This window comes from Babylonia areolata, chromosome 25, assembly GCF_041734735.1.
Source record: "Babylonia areolata isolate BAREFJ2019XMU chromosome 25, ASM4173473v1, whole genome shotgun sequence".
NCBI lineage: Eukaryota > Metazoa > Mollusca > Gastropoda > Neogastropoda > Buccinidae > Babylonia > Babylonia areolata.
This window is the reverse complement of record NC_134900.1, coordinates 18,611,598-18,631,971: the sequence shown is the minus strand read 5'-3', so window position 1 is coordinate 18,631,971 and position 20,374 is coordinate 18,611,598. Positions and strand designations below refer to the sequence as shown.

General features: G+C 39.3%; 1 protein-coding gene across 1 annotated transcript in view; it reads left to right on the top strand.

Moving 5' to 3' along the window:
• Positions 1–12,351, top strand: part of LOC143300070 (uncharacterized) — a 37,657-nt gene extending 25,306 nt beyond the window's left edge. Inside the window, exons 11-19 of the mRNA XM_076613629.1 lie at positions 337–561; positions 4,498–4,661; positions 5,087–5,229; positions 6,985–7,159; positions 7,970–8,251; positions 8,765–9,054; positions 10,195–10,357; positions 11,009–11,149; positions 11,873–12,351. Coding sequence (XP_076469744.1) covers positions 337–561; positions 4,498–4,661; positions 5,087–5,229; positions 6,985–7,159; positions 7,970–8,251; positions 8,765–9,054; positions 10,195–10,357; positions 11,009–11,149; positions 11,873–12,219 — 1,930 coding nt within the window. The 3' untranslated portion in view covers positions 12,220–12,351. The remainder of the gene's footprint in view (positions 1–336; positions 562–4,497; positions 4,662–5,086; positions 5,230–6,984; positions 7,160–7,969; positions 8,252–8,764; positions 9,055–10,194; positions 10,358–11,008; positions 11,150–11,872) is intronic.
• The last annotated feature ends 8,023 nt before the right edge of the window (positions 12,352–20,374 follow it).

Below are 20,374 nucleotides of genomic sequence, written 5' to 3'. Positions count from 1 at the left end.
ACACGTATCCCGCCTAATTAAGTTAAGTAATAAGAGCGCGGTCTCTGATTGAGCACAGGCACTATATAAAGTATCAGTGCAGGCAGCCAGTTGTGAAAATGACTCTTTATATATATGTAAAGCACTCAGAGCTTGGTCTTTGACCTAAGATAGGCACTTATATATATAATTACCCATATCAGTCAGATTCCAGGTTTTATTTATTCATTCTTGCATCAATCCTCTCAGTCTGATATCATCATCTTAGATGACTATAAATAAATAAACGAACAAGCATCAACCTTCTTCCTCCCAATGACAAAGATAAGCAAGCTCACTGTGTCAGTGGGGTTTCAGGGAGATGAACGACAATGCGATAGCGTGGACGATGGAGGACATGACTGGGGCCTTCACGGGCCTGCAGAGCCTGATCAAGCTGGGCCTGAAGATGAACCACATCAAGTCCATCACCAACCACGCCTTCGCCGGCCTGGCCAGCCTTCAGCAACTCCACCTGGAGGACAACGACATCACTACCATCCAGCACCACTCCTTCAAGCCTCTCGTCAACCTCCGCGAGCTGTGGGTGTCATTTCTTTTTTTCTTTTTTTTGCCCCCCCCTTGCACAGAAGGTTAAATTTTCTTTTCAGCTTCGTCTCCATTACAATTTTGACATTAAATGCCACACCAGTAAAGCAGAATAACAATTTATTTACAACGCCTTTAGCGATAGAGGTAATACATATACATGTACAATAAGGTGACAGTTTGCGAGGGTATGCTTTTGTTTTGTTTTTGTTTTGTTTTTTTAGTTGTTTTTGGTAACTTTTTTTTTCAGATTTTTTATTTCTTTACAAAACAGACATACTTACCTTAGTTGTTTTTTTTCTTGTTTTTTTGAAGGTACAAACAGTGATGATGTATATAAAGGTACATGTACATACATGCAAATACATCTACTTGGAAAAGGAAAGAAGAAGAAGGAAAGAGAAGGGGAAAAAACAACAACAGAAAGTCTGTAAATATTATATAAGGGACACAAACAACAGTTCATGTGCTGGAGGAAGGGCACACCATGAGGATTTTGCTTCGTTTGCAAATGCCTCGGACTGTGAGTGTTGCGTTCAGTTTGTGGGGGTGGTATCATCCTGATTTGCCTTTTCCCATTTGGCGTATTCCTCTTTCACCTGTTTCCAGTTAGCCTGTCACTAAATTGATGATCCTGCTTTGCCTATTACTAGTTTGCCTATGTATTCAGTTGTATTTGCGTGAGCACACGCGTGTGTATGTGTTAAAAAAAATCCAAAAAAAATCAGTTTCTTCATTGGATTGCGTGTGTTTATATGGGGGGGGGAAAAGGGGGGGGTGGGGGTGAGTAGGTGAAACTGAAATGGTAGGTAGGTGAATTGGGACACTGTTTGGTTTGATGCTTTAAAAAAAAAAATGCTGTTACACATTTGTGATGGGAGGAGGATTTGTTAGGGGTAATACCACTATTAAGGTGGACCACGGCATAGGTTTTTCACCAAAAATCATTAAAAAACGTGTTTTGGGATTATACTTGTATTTGGTCAAACAATGTCTCTTCTTTGCATTTCTGTCAACCATTTTGCTCAATTTGACCGATTTCATTGCAAATAAAATCATTTTCTGACCTGGGTGTGTGTGAAGTTTGAGCGAATGTGACAAAAAACTCGAAGTTTGCATCGATTTGGACAGCCTGGTGCTCGCGATCTGGTTTGGAAACCCCATCTTGTTTGGTATCAGTGTGAAGGTCATTCACCGGTCTGTCTTCTCATTGCCATTTCCTGTGGAAAATTCCACTCACGGAAACACACGAAGAGCAAATCCGAAGGAACCCGAGAGGCATTTTTTAGGGGTTGTGGCTGAGTCGAGGTTTCTGATTGGTTTGTTGGAGTAAAAAAATAGCCCATTGGCCCAATCGGTCATGTGACTTTTTCCAAGATGGCGTCTGTTTTCATCACGGTTTCAATCGACACACCAGTTGCCTAAGATTTTGATCGAAATTTTCTACTAAAAGTCACGGACAATGCCAAGACACGCTGGAAAGAAGTTTAGGACTGTCTTTGCATTCGGCAAAAAGAAGAGAAAGCGAAAGATTACAACACAAGCTGAAAAAAAGTCTGCCGAAACAGCGACCGACTTAGCGGTGCCTTCGACATCGACCGGCGTCAGTGAAAGCACGCCGCTTCTCAGTTCGAAGAGAAAATTGGACGTTTTCACCAGAAAACATGTGTGTACGGGTGACAGTGACTCCAGTTCAGACGAAGAACCACCGTCAAAAAAAAGTGCATCAGTTCCCGAAGTACAACTTCGCTCGGGACAGCCACAGTCCTCACAGAACATCATCGTTGATGTGTCAACATTGGACTGCTTGGTGTCGTCAGTTCATTGTGGAAAATGCATATCAAAGGTTTGTGGAAAATAATATAATAGTCTACAGATATATAATATTTAATAAATATAATATAGTATTCTATTTTATTTCAGGAGTTTTTGTTTTGTTTCATAGCAAAGAAAAGAAAAGAAAAAAAGCCATCTGAATACCTTTCTTCTTTTTTTGTGAGCCCATTGATTTACTTCTTTTTTTTTTCTTTCTTTTTTTTTCAAGTTCTTTGATTTTTGTTTTCAGAGGCAGTTTTTATTTTTCTCAAGTATTGAAATACTTTTCCAAGTAATATTTCTGTGGATTTTTACTGAGTCTGACATACTGTCAGTGTGTGTGTATGTGTGTGTGTGTAAAAAAAACTGTCAGTCTGAGTCTCTTTATTCTCTCTCTTTCTCTCTCTCTCTCATTCTTTCTCTTGTACCTTCAATTCTCACACATTTGATTTTTTTTTCAGGTCTCTGTATTTGAAGATGAGACAAAGAGGATGGGGTCAGCATGCAGTCTGGAGGTGAGGTGTGTTTCCTGTGGCGCTGTGATTCCAGGGACACAGACCATGACATCGCTGAAGACGGGGCCTGTCTACACAGGTTTTGACATCAACCGTCGCCTTGTTGCTGCTGCTTCTGCAACTGGGATTGGCTACACCCAGCTATGCCGTTTTTTTGGTATGGTGAATATGCCACGACCCATGCACCAAAAAACATGGCTTCACTGCCTCCGTACAGTCCACTCTGCTGTGGCAGTCTGCGTTCAGCGATACAATAAGGGATCTACCGCCCTTCTGGATGTGCTTGCTGAACTGGATCTTGTGGCTGGGAGCAATGCAGAGATGTTTGCAGAGAAATCAGATATGCTCAGGGCCAAAACAGCAACCAGAAAATCCTCTGACAGAGCAAAACAAAAGAGGAAAAAAATTGAAACTGTGAGACGTCAGGAACGTGAACATCGACGGGCAGATGAGGGAGAAGTATACGCCCCAGGAGCATTTTGAACAATCAAGTAACTGAAAAAAAACTCTCTCTCACCACTTAGTGATATTGGCCAAGTGCTATTTTCCTGTGTATTATTTTTTTAATGTGTAACTATGGGTTGCAGTTTGTGAGTTCTCAACACAATCTTTGAAGGCGTTTTTCTCAAAAGTTGAATTTCTGCTGCAGGTGCATCAGTGGCCCACGTGTAACAATTGATACAGTGAAAATATTATCATAAAATTAGGCACACTGATGTAAAAATGTGTGCTGAGTGCAATGAACATAGTTAGAACTCTCTACCTCTAGTAGTTTTTTTCATAGCAAGTGACTAAAGCATACAAACGTGAATGCATAATTTTATGCGTTTTTGACAAGACAGAGAACAATGCTTGTGGACAATGGGCATCTGCTTTTGTGATCATTGCACTAAATGATGTCAAAACAAACTGTGGAAATGATGAGAATCATTATGTAATGCATGTGTTCAGTGCTGCAAATGGGCCAAATAACCGTGTGTATTTTTATGATAAAATTATCATATCTTCATATCTGTTTGACTTATAATCTTCAAACGTAGCACAGATGTCTATATTAACATCCTGAGTATGTGTACCAAATTTCATGCAGATATCTTTAGTAGTTCCTGAGAAACAAAAATTAGCTAAAAATGACGCAGTGGTCCACCTTAATAGTATTACGACACAGTGACTGGGCCAGTAACAGAGAAAATAAACAATGACATTGGATAAAATACATGAGTTTACATGCAGACAGCCTTGCTAAAGAACATTACATGAAACACATGAGGTTACAAATGTGTAGCTTTTATGCAGACTGCCTTGCTAAAGAATATTATTTGAAACACTTGAGGTTACAAATATGTGTAGCCTTACTGGGCTTTTGGGACCATCCCAACACCAGCAATCCTAAAGCCCTGTTGGCTGAGAGTGGGGATGTAACTTGAGCAAGACACTCTGCACTACAATCTAATTCTAGCTCAGATAGTGGGGACAGCAGTTGCCTCCTCTACTGTTCTGATGGTTATAGTTGGACAAGACTATCAAACATCCTGCAATCTGACAGCCTTGGTAATGAACATTATATGAAGTACATGATGATAGAAATGCATGTGTGCAGACGGCTGAATTCTACCAACCTGCTGTGTGACTGTCACCTGGGGTGGCTGGCGGGCTGGCTGAGGAGCTATGGGTTCCAGAACTCGGTCATTGCCGTCTGCAGCTACCCCCAGGCCCTGCGGGGAAAGAGCATCTTTGACGTGCCTGCCAAAGCCTTCAAGTGTAGTAAGTGGTACTCTTAAAAGACAAAACTGTCACCCCTCATGCCCCCCCCCCCCGCCCCCCCTTCCCTCCCCCCCAAAAAATATATATATGAGGATGGTTTTGTACACATGTTGAATGTTTTTGTTTATGGTAGGGGCATCAAAGCGCTTCAGTTCTGTTGAAAATGCTGCTGTGAATAAATCAGGGAAAAGAATTTTGCTGCTAGATTTCAGTTGCAGTTCAGTAGCCCACAGTCAGCAGTGCAGATCATCTGATACTGCTGAAAGTCTGTTCTCATTGGTTTTTATTTCTACATTTCGTGAACATGAAAATGTTTCAGAATGACTTATATAAGCCTAGAATGACTTATATAAACCTGCTCTGTACCTGCAGTTTATGCCTTGACCACGCTCCAGCAAGTAAGTGATGTGTTGTTCTGTGCCCAGATGACCTGGAAATTTCCAAACCCGTCATCTTGAGCAGCCCCCAGTCACAGAATGCCTACAAAGGTCAGAACATGACCTTGACTTGCTCCGCAGCTGTTACAGGAGAAACTGAGCCCTCGATTCAGTGGAAGAAAGATAATGTGGTGAGTCAGTCAGAGACTTTGATATTGAGATCGCCTTTTTTTTTTTGGTCAGAATTGACAGTATGTCTTTGAGGATGCTTGTATTTAAAAAATGAAAAATAAATAAATAAATAAAAAGGGCAGATTGGCATTGTATTGTTGAGGTCACTTATATTAACCCTTTCGCTGCCAGGAAAATAAAATTTAAGTGAAATCTTTTTGCCAGGGTTTTTTCCCAAAAAACAGGTATAAATTTTCTAAAAATTCTGTGCTCTTTGTTATTGGAGAAAGACCCATAAAAGTATATATTTTCTGAAAGGTAAATGAATAAAGAATACAAAACACATGTTGTTTTCCCATTTTATATATTTTTAGTGACATGCTGTTGTTTTGAAATCAGTGTTTTGTTTTTTGTCACATTTTCAGCTTGTTCATTACAAACATTAGTCAGGTAATTTGCACTAAAATATCATATTTTCTGGACAAATGGATATCTGCAAACACAAAATCATACTAGAACAACCACAATATATATATTTTTTTAAGAGATAGATACACAGTGCATTGTGACTTCTCCAAGTGATAAGATGGATGTGAGGCCACGCCCCTTCAGTCTCCACCCTCCCCCCCTTTTCACCCCTCTCACACGGTCACTTGATCCAGTTCTCATTAGACCGCGTTGGCTGAGTGCCAAGAATATTGCTCACACTGTGTCCTGCTACTAATTCGGTTATGTTCTGTCGTTTGCTAACATCTGTACAGCAGGCATCACTCACTTACAGTCGCATCTTGGCCACTCTCTTGATTGCTCCCTTTATTTTCTATCAAATCGTCCAATAAATGTTCATCACTGTCTTCTCCTTCAAATTTACACTTCGGTTCTTTCTGAGCATCAGCTAAAGAAAGAAATCTTGGTTGATTTAGTTCATCACGATTGCATGTCTTGAGCATGGCGTCAGTCCATTATTTTGCTGAGCGAGCAAGGACAGAAGTCAGGCAAACACTAGGACAGTGACCCAACCAAAACGTTCAAATAAAGGACTGCTTCATGACATAGATGGGGTTTCTAGCTATGAATAGAATCTAGAGAGATTCCCCAGGCTAAAACTACCACTATTTTTGTCAACGAAGTGAATGCAAACCAGAGAAAAGTCAGAATATTTCGATGACGAGTTATCTCGTCATTGTGGCAGCGAAGCATACATGCTTGCCATGACGAGTTATCTCGTCATATAGGCAGCCTAGGGGTTAAGATTTTTAAAAGATCAGATGGACATTATTTCTTTGGGGATGATTATACTTGAGAAAAAAAAAAAAAAAAGTCAGATGGACAGTACATCATTGAGGACGTTAATTTTTTTTTCTTCAGAATCATTAGATGGACATTGTATGATTAAGGACACTTACATTAAAAAAACAAAAAAATCACATATAAACATTTTATCATTGTGGACTTTTTTTTTTTAATTGTCAGAGAGAAAAAAAAACAACTTCAGGTGCATGTTAGATTTCAGAAGTTGTGGTTGATCACAGAAAGAGATTTTAAGTTGATTTAATTGTTTCAGCTAGAAAATGATAACATTTTTTCATTTCCCTCGGGCTTGTTTCATGAACTGGCAGTTTAAAACATGACTGAAATTTTCTTGGTGTTGAATGAGTCTTTTTGACATTGTTTTGGTTACTGGTTTAAAGATCTGATATAGTTTTCAGCCCTTTTGTCTGGGCATCATGATTGAGAAAAGACACTGAGCAGTGACACAGTGTGTGTTGTTTCAGGTGCTGCCCGACTCCATGATGGAGAACTTGGCAGTGAGTGACGGGGAGGTCAAGCGCTTCACGTCCAATCTGCATCTGCACAACGTGCAGGACAACATGGCAGGCCATTACCAGTGCGTCGTCTCCAACCAGTTTGGTTCCAGCTTCTCACAGAAGGCCAGAATCAACGTCTATGGTGAGCAAGGGGACTGCAAGGTTTATGTGGAGGGATGCATTTCTTTTGTATTGTATTGTAGTGTATTACTTTTTGTTACAACACATTTCTCTGTGTGAAATTTGAGCTGCCCTCCTTGCAGAGAGTGCATTCCACGGTTTCTGTGTTCTAAGGCTGCTGTAGCTACATAGAATCACTACACAGCATCAAAACCCAGATCCACTATTCGCGAAGTCATCATTGAAGCTGATTATAGAGCTTAGTTCCCCCAGACCATACACTCAAAAGTGTAGGATTTTTATTCTTTACAACAGATACAAATATAATTTGTGTATTGGGAAGTTACATTACGTTGCTCTGAGTATCAATCATTCCACATTAAAATAATACAGATAGAACAATAAATATTCATTCACACATTGATTTCATATGATATTATCATACTTAAGTTTACAACAAATTTGGCTTTTTTTGTTACCAGATTTGTACAATGAGAAGTTACATTATGTTGCTCTGAGTATTAATCATTTGATAACAAAATAATACAGGTAGAACAATAAATATTCAGTTAAACATTGATTTCATACATTATCATACTTAAAAGTTCACAACAAATCAGGCCTTTTTTTTTGGTTTCCATGCCTGCCAGGACGCCCCAAGCATTGATTGTATGAATCCCCTCTGCATATGATATTATCATACTTAGTTTACAACAAATTTAGGCTTTCTTTTTCTTTTTTTTTTTTTTTCGTTGTTTTTTTTTTTAATCCATGTCTGCCTGGATGCCGCAAGCAGTGACTGTATGAATCCCCCCCCATGCTTGTTTCACAGTGTTCCCAGTGTTCATCAAGAAGCCCATTGACATCACAGTGAAGGCCGGCCAGTCGGCCAAACTGCAGTGCTCGGCCAGTGGCCAGCCCCAGCCTGTCATTTCCTGGCAGAAGGATGGAGGAGATGACTTTCCAGCCGCCCGTGAGCGTCGCATGTACGTCATTCCCAAGGACGACCAGTTCTTCATCGCCAACACGCGGAATGTGGACGAGGGTGTGTACACCTGCCGGGCTCAGAACGAGGCTGGGGTCATCACTGCCAATGCCACTGTCACTATATTGGGTAAGTGTGGGGCTTGGGGAGGATGGAGTTCTGTTTCATTTTTGTTTTCTTTTTAGATATTTAAGATTTTTACTCATCACACAGAAATATTATTGGCTGGTTCTTTCTTTTTTCTTTTTTTTTTAATAATATTGTTGAGCAGAAATATTATTGGTTCATTATATATATATATATATATATTGTGGTCAAAAAACAAAAACTTTTTTTCTCTTTTTTCTTTTTTTTATAACATGAAAATATTGTTGGTTAGTTCTTTTCTATATGATAATGATTATGATAGTCATCACACAAAAATATTGGTCAGTTCTTTTTTAGATATTGATAGTGAAAATATGACAACAATAGTCGTCACAAAAACATATCATTGGTTAGTTGGGTATTTTTTCTATAGATAATGATAATGATGGTCATCACACAAAAGCATTATCTCTTTTTTAAAGATAATAACAACAACAATAATAAAACTAATCACCCAAAAACTGCCCTCCCCTCCCCCCAAACCACCACTACCAGAAATTCCGGACTTCATCAGCCCGATGGAGGAGGAGAAGGTGACGCGCGTGGGGGAGACGGCAGTGCTGGAGTGCATGGCGTCGGGCAGCCCCCGCCCCAAGCTGCGCTGGCTGAAGGACGGGCAGCCCCTGGACGTCACCCCCAGACACTTCTTCACCGCCGATGGACAGCTGCTGATCGTTGTGGAGACCAGGTGGGAGGACGCGGGGCTGTACACCTGCGAGATGTCCAACACCCTGGGCATCATGCGGGGCAACACCAAGCTGCACATTGTGTCTTCTGACGGGCAGGTGTGTTGTTTGTTTTTTTTGTTGTTGTTTGTTTTTGTTGTTGTTGTTTGTTTGATGTTCTTTCACCTTTGAGAGGTACTAACTATGCGCATACACACGCACAAATCCAAGTATATGTACACACGCACCCCCCCACCACACACACACACACACATATACATCCATACACACACACACACACACACACACACACACACACACACACACACCAAAAACAGAATAAAAAAGGGAGTGGATGGAAAAGGGAGTGGAACAGGAAATGAAGAGTGAAGCTTGAGGAAGAGATGCATATAAACCTGCACATTTGTGTTTGTGTGTGTGTGTGTGTGTGTGAGGGAGGTCAGGTGTGTATTGGAAGAGAGGGCTGAATGCACTGAGGAGTGAAAAGAGTTCGAGCTGTGGGGCGTATCAAGAGAAGGACAGACAGGTTGAAGGAGGGAGGATTAGAGGGTCAGGAAACAGTGGAATACTTAGGATGAGGGAGAATATTTACATATATATTTTGTTGTTGTTGTTCAACAGCAGATGTAGTGTTGCGTATATGGATCAGTTCATTTGTGTTGACCCCTGCTTGATACTGAAACTTTGAGGGGAGGATAGGGTGAAAGTTTCCTGGTCACACCAGTGTGTAAAAAAAGAGAGAGAGAGAGAAAGTGAGAATGTTGTAATATCTTGGTAGGAAGTGGGTTTGATACAATAATGAATAAATAACTGTGAGAGTACACCAGCTTTGATACTTAGGAATTGTTGATGTCCTCCCTTATGTATGTGAATATTTATTCATGACTTTGAGATCGGTACAGAACATACAACCTGGAATTGAACAAAAGACTTGAAGGATGTAGTTAAGTTGTTAGGGAGATTTTGTAATGGTAAGGAAGTCATCTTAAGCAAGGTGTGCACTTAAAAATATTTATTTCAGACTTAAAGATTTGTACGGAACATACAACCAAGAACTGAACCGAAGATTATAGGGATGTAATTATTTTTTTTAGTGGTAAGAAAAGCATCTGAAGCATGATGTACACTTAACCACATTGATATTTGGATATTGATACATATTTTTGAAGCTTTGTTCATTGTGTGTTTCTTGTTCAAACAAAACTATACTGAGGGATTGCTTTTTATACGATTTCTCAGAGAAAAAGCAGCAGAGGCCCAAGAGGTTTAGACGATGAATCGACGACGACGGGCATCATCATCATTGCGGTTGTGTGCTGCGTGGTGGGGACTTCTCTGGTGTGGGTCATCATCATCTACCAGACCCGCAAACGCCACGAGATGTACAGTGCCACACCCACAGGTAACAGTTGGTTTAGATAATCTTTGATTGTTCAACAGTACACATGATTACAATGGAAACAAAGACATAGGAGCATCAACAAGCTTAAAGCTTTTACTGTGCTCACACTCTGCACTTCAATTTGAACATGACAGCTGATGAACCATGTTATCATTTGTGTCAAATAACAGGTAACAGTTCAGTTCAGTTCTTTTCAGTTCAAAAGACTTTGTTGTCTGCTTCAAGCAATTGAGATAACTGCATGGAAGGATGGATCAATTGAAAGCAAAGTTATTGTTGTTGTTATTTTGTCACAACAGATTTCTATGAGCAAAATTTGGGCTGCTCACTGCTTAGCCCAGTACTACCTTGTTTTTTCTGTATGCAAGTGTATTTTTTTTTACCATTGATGTAGATTCTTTTTGTACAGAATTTTGCAATGGAGAACCCTTTTATTGCTTTGGGTTCTTCTACATTTCGCTGTACATGGAACAACACCAAAAAAAAGAAAAGAAAACTTTTTGTTGACAAGAGAGGTAAAAATGCTGTTGGGGAAACAGTGCTTGTTTTTCAAAATTTTATTCAGTAACCCCTGCATCAATCAGAATGATAACAACAAAGGTGACTGTGAAGAAGAAAAAGAAATACAATGAGACTGGTTTGACCTCACAGATGAAACCACCCTGCCAGGTGAAATGCCCAGTGGGTACTCGTCGTCTGAAAAGGAGGCCAACTACACGTCAGCTGCCATCAATGGAATCAGAGCCTATCACACTAATGAGGACAGGCCTGTCACAGCATATCATTACCAAGGTCAGTGAACACTGATGCATATGAGAAATTTAAAAGTTATTTTTAGAAGTAGTTTATTGCTATTAAGAAGTTGACTTTACAAGTTGTTTATGCCATGAAGGTGTTGACTGTACATGTTAGAGTTACCAGTTATTCATGTCATAAAGATGTTGATTCAACAAGTCGTTTATCTTAACGATGCTAACTTTTTTTTTTTTGAATTGATGTTCTTATGCTGAAATTGAAGTTCATATGTTTTATTTTACTGTAAGATTGTGAACATTTATGTGGTGATTTGATGTTATTATGCCTTATTTCCTAAATCTTTATTGTTTTATACCTTGGCATATTTTTACACTGTGTATGTGTAATAAAAGGTATACAAAAAGAACTTTACAGAAACACAAACAAGTAGTTGTTGCTCTTCTGATTTTGCTATGGTTACTTCCCTTGTTTTGTTGTGGCTCCCTCAACCTTGGCAGTGTTTTACTTGCTGCCATGAAATTGCAGATTGTGATCTGTGTCAAGACAATATTTATATTGACAATTTCATTTGTTAATTCTTGTAATTTTGTCATGAAAAGAAAAGTAATGCACACACACTCTTACACACAATCATGCAAACACACAGTCAGTGCACACACACACACACACACACACCACTCACCCACCCACCATTTTTGTCATAGAATACAATTTAACTCCCATTAATCAAACAAAATGTTCCCCCCCAAAAAACTGCAGACTACCAGCTGAAGGAATCGACCCTGAACCCTCACCGCGGCAACAACGGCTGGACCACCCTGCGCCCGCCTGTGGCCATTTTCCCCAGTGATGTGGAGGAGGACGAGGGAATTGAACCTAACCCCCTGTCCCTCAGCCAGCAGGAGCTGAGACGTCACCACCGAGCCACCAGCGTCTCCAGTCTGCCTCTGTCAGGGGAAGAGGAGTCGGACTCTGCTGTTACCCGCCACCCAGGGTGGGGGGGAGAGGAGGTGTCCCTGTCGGTGCATAACCCAGGGGGTGGCAGGCAGTGCTTCTCGGGTAGCCAGCACCCTGAGTACGTTCCACCCGGGGCCCACAAACCATGACAGGTGCCCCTCCCGCTCCATCGCCTTGCCCTCCGTGTGCGGAGAGACGGACACCGGATGTTCTGTCTCCACGGCAACGGCTACCACACAGACTCCTTGCCCCAACTGCGAGCGCTGTGATGAGAGGGACCCTGGGGAGGTTGTGGCGGGGGAGAGATGTCGGGAGAGGGAGGGGGGAGGAGGGGTAGCGGTGGGGAGAAGGGACAGGTGCGAGGGGTGTAGCGGTTTGACGCATAGACAGTGCCCCGCAGCAGACAACGGCGGCAGCAACTCGGACTCAAACGCATACCAGCGGCCCCCTCACCACCACCACCACCCATTGGTCCCGGCGAGGGCGTCCAGTTTTTCCTCGCTGCCGTTGCGGCCGGTGCAGACGATGGGGGTGGGGGTGTGCTGCTGTCATGCGGTGACCTGCGGCAAACACAAGAACGGGATGGTCCCTCGGCTGGTGCAGCAGCAGTGTCATGGTCACAGCTCTAATGGTGAGTTCTTTTTGTTTGTTTTTTGGTGTCCTAGAATGACTTATGTTAGTTTTCTGCATTTCAGTGATCGTGAATGATGATAGGGGTGAAGATGCTGATGTGGGGGTCCGTTTAGGTATGGGACGTCTTGACATGGCTGTACTCTGATAACACATTCTGACATTAACTCAGGCTGAGGGATGGAGACAGCTGCAGTGTTGGCCAGCTAATTTTAGCAGCAACACTCCAAAGATGCGTCCATGATGTTCATGACACTTGACTGTGTGGTCCCAGTCTTCCCATTTGAGCACACAGCACAATCAGCTGTCCACAGGCTGAAAACCTCATACCACATCTTCCCAGTTGTCAGTCCATGATGCCAACCACTTCACCATGATGGCTTACACAGCATCCTTAGCAATGGCTTTGTTCAGCTGTGGCTGTGAGAGATGTCATTTTTAAAGAATTGTTTTCATTGATAAATGACAAATGAATTTTTTGTTATAAGGGTAACAACCTACAAGGCTTGTTTTCTGTCAGATAAAAAAAATGGACAGGAGAAATGCTTGAAATGAGCCAGTTTGAGTGTAATGGTTTTCTTTAAAACTTAGAGAATTTACCTGTAATCTGTATTAGTTAATTTTAAGTAATGTATGCTTTGAAAAGGCAGTGAAATGATACTGTGCCTGATTTTTTTCCCAGTAGTTTGATTGGAGTTAATCCATTTTCATTGTTTTTGTTTTGACTTGCTTCCAGATAGATCTTTTTGTAACTATAACAGTTGATTTTATGTTTGGTTGTGACGGATATAGGTGATATGATTTTAAATGGTATTCTGATGCTGTTTGCATTATACCACTGTGCCAACTTTGCTGTAGACTAAGCACTGTGATTGTGTGTTGCTTTTTTTGTTGTTTTTTGTAAATTTATTATTTTAAATTGCATCTTGTTTTTTTTTTGTTTTTTGTTTTTTCTATTTTAAGACATCACACTTGAAAACAAACTCGTAGATTGCTGTGACCTCATGTGCTGAATTAGTATGCTTTGGGTGTAGTTTGCAAAATAGAGTAATGACTTCTTATATATTCAGAATGTGTTTTAGTAAAATAATTCCAATGAGAACGTTGGTTTCCTGTCTGAACATGTGTATACATGCATGCGCCTGTGTGTACAAATAAAAGCCGATATATGTTTACAGAGATAAGGTTTTTATCGATAAGAGAGTTGAGAAACAAGAGTTGATGACTGACTGTTGACTTGGTGTGTGAACAGAGAGGGGTGTTGGAGAGACAAGTTCCTGTGATGAAGCTTTAGCAACCACAAACCTTCCCTGCAGTCACCATGCATGTCGCCACCCTTTGAAAGGTCAGTGTCTTTAGCTTGCAGGTGAACAAAGCCAGCTGTGCGTTGAACTTTCATCCTGTCTTCTTAAGTCTCATGAGCTGTTATGAATAAAGCAATGCCTTCAGATTTTATGTTGTGTCCCCCAAAAGTGATATGTATTTGTTTTGAGGGAATACTTAACTTCGTCATTTGCTGAATATGTAGGTATTTCATATATAGATATGTGTGTAGGTATATCCAGATAATTTTTGTATGTTATTTAGGATTCTGATTTTCTTGGCAGGGGTTGCCTCAGTTGCTTTTAGTGGAATACAGTGAAATTGAATCCAACGCAAGGTAATTGAGTTGGTTTTCTTAATGTCAGCATTGTTATTTTTATTTATCCCAATGATACAACACTGTACAGATCTACATTGTGTGGATTATTCTTTGAAGAAAAGAGCTTGCAAGTCGAGTGAGAAAAATGAAAACAGTTAGTATTAAGATATGAGGTGATGGAATGCTGTACAAGACTCGACACAGGTACATAGGTATGGAAATTTATTGCTCAGCATTCATTTACCACCTGTTGTCCAGTCTTTGTTGGAGGAAGTGAGATAACTGTACAGCTCCCGTTTAGGATGGTGATGCTGACGTGTATTGCTGTTTTCCTGTGTGCAGACTGTCGACAGCAGGAGCCAGAACCACGCTTATCCCCCTTGCCAAACGGCATGCCATGCAGAGACATTCAGTGTTGTGGGCAGTGTGATGCTGATGCTTCCCACTGTCGCCCTCCCCCTCCCAACTTCAACACCTTCACCCAAAAGTACCCACAATCCACCAGCCCCATCACCACCCACGACATCACTTCCTCCTCCACCCCCTCCTATCGACACAAATCGGTGTCGATCAACGTCTAACGAAATGTTAACGAACGGTCAATGAAATCTTGCGTTGCCTTGTGATGTTATTGGACTGCTGAAATGGCTCTCTCTTTGCTCCTGGACCAAAGGGGGTCGTGTGTACAGTGAAAGCAGAAAATACCTCATTTTTTGTTGTCTGTTATATCTGCAAAAAACAAAACAAACGAACAAAATGAAACAAAACGAAAGAAAAGAAACCACTGTCCAGAGGAGAAGGAGGAAGTGACTGCTGAGCAGAAATCCAGAGTGTAGAGGATTGCATTATCCGGGCATGTGTGTGTTGAATGAGAGTTGTGTGATGGAGTGAACGTCGCCTCAAATGGCTGAGTGATTTGGGGAAGGGGGGGGGGGGGGGAGAAAGAGGGGAGTGAGGGAGGGGAGACTGTTTTGTGTTACAGAGAAAGGAGGGAGTGGGGAAAGGAGATTGTTTTGTGTTACAAAGAATGGAGGGAGATTGTTTTGTATTAAAAAGAATGGAGGAAGTGGGAAAGGGAGATTAGTTTATGTCACAAAGAAAGGGGGAGTGGGGAAGGGACATTTTTATGTTACAAAGAAAGGAGGAAATAGGATAGATTGTTTATGTTAAAAAAAAGGAGTTGGGATAGGGAGATTATTTATGTTACAATAAAGGAGTAGGATAGGGAGATTGTTTATGTTACAGTAAAGGAGTAGGATGGGGAGATTGTTTATGTTACAATATAGGAGTACGATAGAGATTGTTTATGTTACAATACTGGTCTCCAGGCATCTTGGACAAGGCCTGGGTTTCATGAGCGACCTAAACAGCACTGAGTTTGTTTGACGTTCAGACTTTCCGCGAGTCTGTGGAATAAGCATAGACTTAGGAATGTCCATAACACAAAGCAAACTTAGCACTGCAAGGATTGCCAGTGCATTGTATGGTGGTGTTTTTTTTAAGTGGGCGAAGGTTGGGATTTTTTGTTTTTTGTTTTTCAATTTGTAATTCTTTGGAGCAGCAGGGATGAATAATAGGAAGGGTATTTTTATGCTTTTCTTTCTGTTACAGGGAAAGGGAGAACAAGTTTGTATTGTAGTGATATCTGTGATCCAATGAAATGGTCCCAAAAATGCAGTGCTTTTCATGATGAGATGATGTGTGTTTGTTTTTTTGTTTTGTTTTTTGTGCATACTTGATTTTTATGTTTGTGTATACGTGTTTGATTTTTTTTTCCCACTGTGTTGTCATTCCTGTGTGTCTCTTCCTTGCTTTTGTTCCTGAGACTTTTGGTTTTTCTCATCTTATCATATATATTGCTTCTTCTGTTTTTTATAATTTACATGAATGCATGTGGGTGTGCTGTGTGTGCATGAGAGAGAGAGAGAAAGAGAAGGAGCATTTATGTGCGAGTGTGATAAAAGGAATTGGGTGAAACCTATATCAAGTCTTTGAATGTTTGAGGCCCTAAATACTTAAATAAAACTACTTAGTTGCCCACGGGTACAGAGACTGAAACAGAATGACCTGCAGCAGTCTGTACTAAAGATAAGTTCCTGTTGCTTATTTGTCTTCTTTTCATGGAATGGTTTTTTTGGGGGGTTTTTTTTTTTTTAATTTTTTTTTTATCACCAATCACAACACTAGCACAAATGTAGGAAAAGGCTGATTGTGATGTTTTCGGAAACAACGATTGTCTTTTTTTTCTGCCCTAGTGTTTCAAATTTTACGGTGGTCCTGTTCATTGCGAGACAGGCATTCATCAATCGGAGAAGTTTCAAAGAAATTGTAAACAAAAAGATAAAAATGAAATAAGATTTATTTTTAGTGTAAAAACAAATGAATGCATTAGTTTGTGTGTGTTTTACCTGAGTAACACTCATCAGTTTTGTTTGTAGCTGTTTTTGTTTTGTTCATGGCTGTAGCTACCTCATACTCTGTTTTCTGAATACTGTTTTTGTGGTTGTGTTTTTTCAGTTGTGTGGTTGTGCGGGTGTGAAAGCGAAAATTGTGATTTTGTAGTACATGCAGATTTTTCCTTTTTGAATTATTTTAGAACAATTGCACAGTGTAGAATAATTTACTTCCATTTTCTGAAATTATAATTGTTGTGAACATTAAAGTTGAGAATGAACGTCTTCCAATTCAGCACTACCCTTTTTTTGATTTAAAAAAAAAAAGGTAGTATATGTAGATTTTTTGCATTTTAGAAATATTTTGAAAAATAAAATTCAGTTTATATTCAGTTACAGTCAGCTTCTGGTATAGCTTCTGTTGTGATTATTTGAGTTGTGAATGGATTTCTTTCTATTCAGTACTGGGAACCTTTAAAAAGTTAGTCTTTGTCTTTGTTTTAACTTTAGGTTACTGTGAATATTTGAGTTGTGAACAAATTTATTTCTGTTTGGTCCCACCAACCTTTGATTAGTTCTCAGTTGAGAGGTAATTGTGAAGAAATAAATTGTGAATGATTTTCTTGTTATACAGTATGAAAGCACCTTAAATTAGTTTAACATGCGAATTTGTCCTCATTTTGAGGTTATTATGAATATTTGACTTGTGAATGAATTTCATTCTGTTCAGTTCCACCCACCTTTAAAAAGTTGAAGTCGTCCTCACTTTGGGAGGTTACAAGTGTGAATATTCAGTTGTGATTGAATTCCTTGCCTTTCAATATTGCCCACCTTAAAAGTTGAAAAATAGTGCTCGCTTAGGGAGGTCACAAGTGTGAATATTCAGTTGTGATTGAATTCCTTGCCTTTCAATATTGCCCACCTTAAAAGTTGAAAAATAGTGCTCGCTTTGGGAGGTCACAAGTGTGAATATTCAGTTGTGATTGAATTCCTTGCCATTCAATATTGCCCACCTTAAAAGTTGAAAAATAGTGCTCGCTTTGCGAGAATGTTATTGTTGTGATCATTTGAGTTGTGAATGGATTTCAGTGTTCCTGACCATTAAAAAGTACAATTGTCCTTACTTCGCTAGAAATGGTGGTGATCTACCTCCTCCATTCATTGCTGTTTGGGGATGAAGAAAAAAAGGAATGGGGGGGGGGGGCGGGGGGGCAAAAAAAAAAAAAAAAAAAAGGGAAGGAAAAGAACAACACACTGCGGTCATTAATAACAAGTACTTAACAAATACATGCATGCGCCTGTCTGTTTAGCAGTGCCAGTTAAAAAGCATTAGCGGCACTTTAAACTTTGTGGTGTGAAATGCATGCGTGCTGGGTGCTTGGGGTTACAGTTCTTGTAACCAAATCATTGTGGAAATAATGTACTCTGTGATCCAAGCAGTTGTATTTATGTATTTCTCAATGGAGAGAACACTAGGTAGATTGTGGATTTCATGATCTTTAACTTAAGTTGTCTGTGGTTCCAATGGAAATAATTAATAGAAAAGCAAAAATGTTGTACTTAATAGAAAAACAGACGAGTTGATTGCTTGTTCAAGTCATTTATTTTTCTTTTCTTTTTTTTCTTCCATTTTTTTTTTCCTTGCAAAATGATCATTGAAATCCAGGACCATTTTCCTGATCTGTTGTTGCCAAAAGATGTACAAGAAATCCTGAGATTCATCGTTGATTGTTTTGCTTTAAATAGATGTACTTCATCTATTCTTTAGTAAAGGAAAAGTGTCAGTCTTTGGTTGAAAATCCAAGTAAATTTGCATATGTATGCATGTATGTAAACCTAGGCAAACAATGGAAGAGAATTATATTGAGGGGGAAGGGTTGGGGTAAATGTGACATTAATATGTTAGATTGTTTTATAGATTTGGGTTTGGTTTCTTTAATGTTGATATTAATTTTTAAGACATATTTTATTATAACCATTAACAGATTGAAGCAATAAAAAAAAAAATCAACCCTGTGTAAATGCTTTTTATTAAAATTTTAGCCTTTGATTTATATAAGCTTTCAAATTTTATAATTTAACACAAACGATACATTCAATAAAGCATTTAGTAAAGCATTCCAGAAGTTGCCTTGATTCTCAGTTATGAACACACATACTCCCAGAATCTGCCATTCATATTGGGGAGGGAAGTTTGTTTATATTTATTTTCCGATTGTTATAAGAAGTCTGAGAATCTGCTATTCATATTGGGGAGGGAAGTTTGTTCATATTTATTTTCCAGTTGTTATAAGAAGTCTGAGAATCTGCTGTGCATATTGGGGAGGGAAGTTTGTTCATATTTATTTTCCGATTGTTATAAGAAGTCTGAGAATCTGCTATTCATATTGGGGAGGGAAGTGTTTTGAAACTTGAAATTGGATAAAGAGGAATCTTTCAAGTAACAATTTAATCCTTCAGATTTGAACAATTGGAATTAGCATGGATTGTATTTTGATTAATAATAGTTAATTACTACTTTATAGTTGTCATTTTTATTCTGTTTTTGCCATTTTTAGGATTTATTCTTTGCTAGCTTCCATGGTTTTTGGTGTTCAAAGCTAGTTTGAACTTTAAACGTAAGTTATGTTTTGAAGAGGGTTGTGTTTGCTGTACTTTTTCTTCTGATTTCATCAAAGCAGGATGTGAAACCTGTTTTAATCATGTAATATATTCAATCTGAATCAGTTAGAAAAGGCAATGGTTGTGTACCACGTAACGGAAAGAGAATTGTCTGTTGAATTCAGTTTTGTTTTTGTTTTTTGTGGTAAATTGATTGTGTGTGTGTGAGTGTGATAAATGTATTGTTGTGAATGAGTGAATTTAAGATCACAGGCCAGATTGCAATGTTTTGTTGGAAATGGATTTAATTTATTGTACAAACTGTTGTTGTTTTTTTTAATTTTGAATTGTGAGATTTGTTTTTGTATATTAATGCAGATGAGAGAAAAAATAAAGCACACTCATATAGATTTTACCAAATGTTTTCTTGTTTGATGAATGAGCATTTGTGTGGAAAATGAAGTTTTGTATTCATACATGAAATCTGCAAAACCTGTTCTCAAAATATAAACAGTTCTTTTCTTCTGAATATGTTGTTTCTCTTGTGATAGTACATCACACAGTATCAGTTTATATAAATAAGATGCTTACAATTGTTTTAAACACAGTCAATGAATGTAGTGTGCATATGCTGAATGTAGTCACTAGACCATAGAAAATGTTCCGTTGATTTTGACTTGACTTTTCTTCATAAGAAAGTTGTTCAAATCTTGATGACCCTGCTGTTTGATTCTTTTGATTCTGTACTTAACTCTGGTCGACTTTGGCACATCACTTGGGATTGACGAGTTAGATAACATGAAAAATCAGCTGGGTAGGTCTTTTTCACAGTGTATTTCCCACCAAGGTCCAAGTTCATAACAAGTTTTAGTTCACAACACACAGAGCAGCAAAAGAAGGAAGGGTGGGAGGGAGGGGAGGAGGGCGGATGTAGTTTCAAACCAGAAATAAGAACAGAAGAAAAAAAATTTTGGTTACAATTGATTCAAGCAAAAAGATAGAATTTTTAGTCTAGTATGTGTGAAAGGACTATATTTT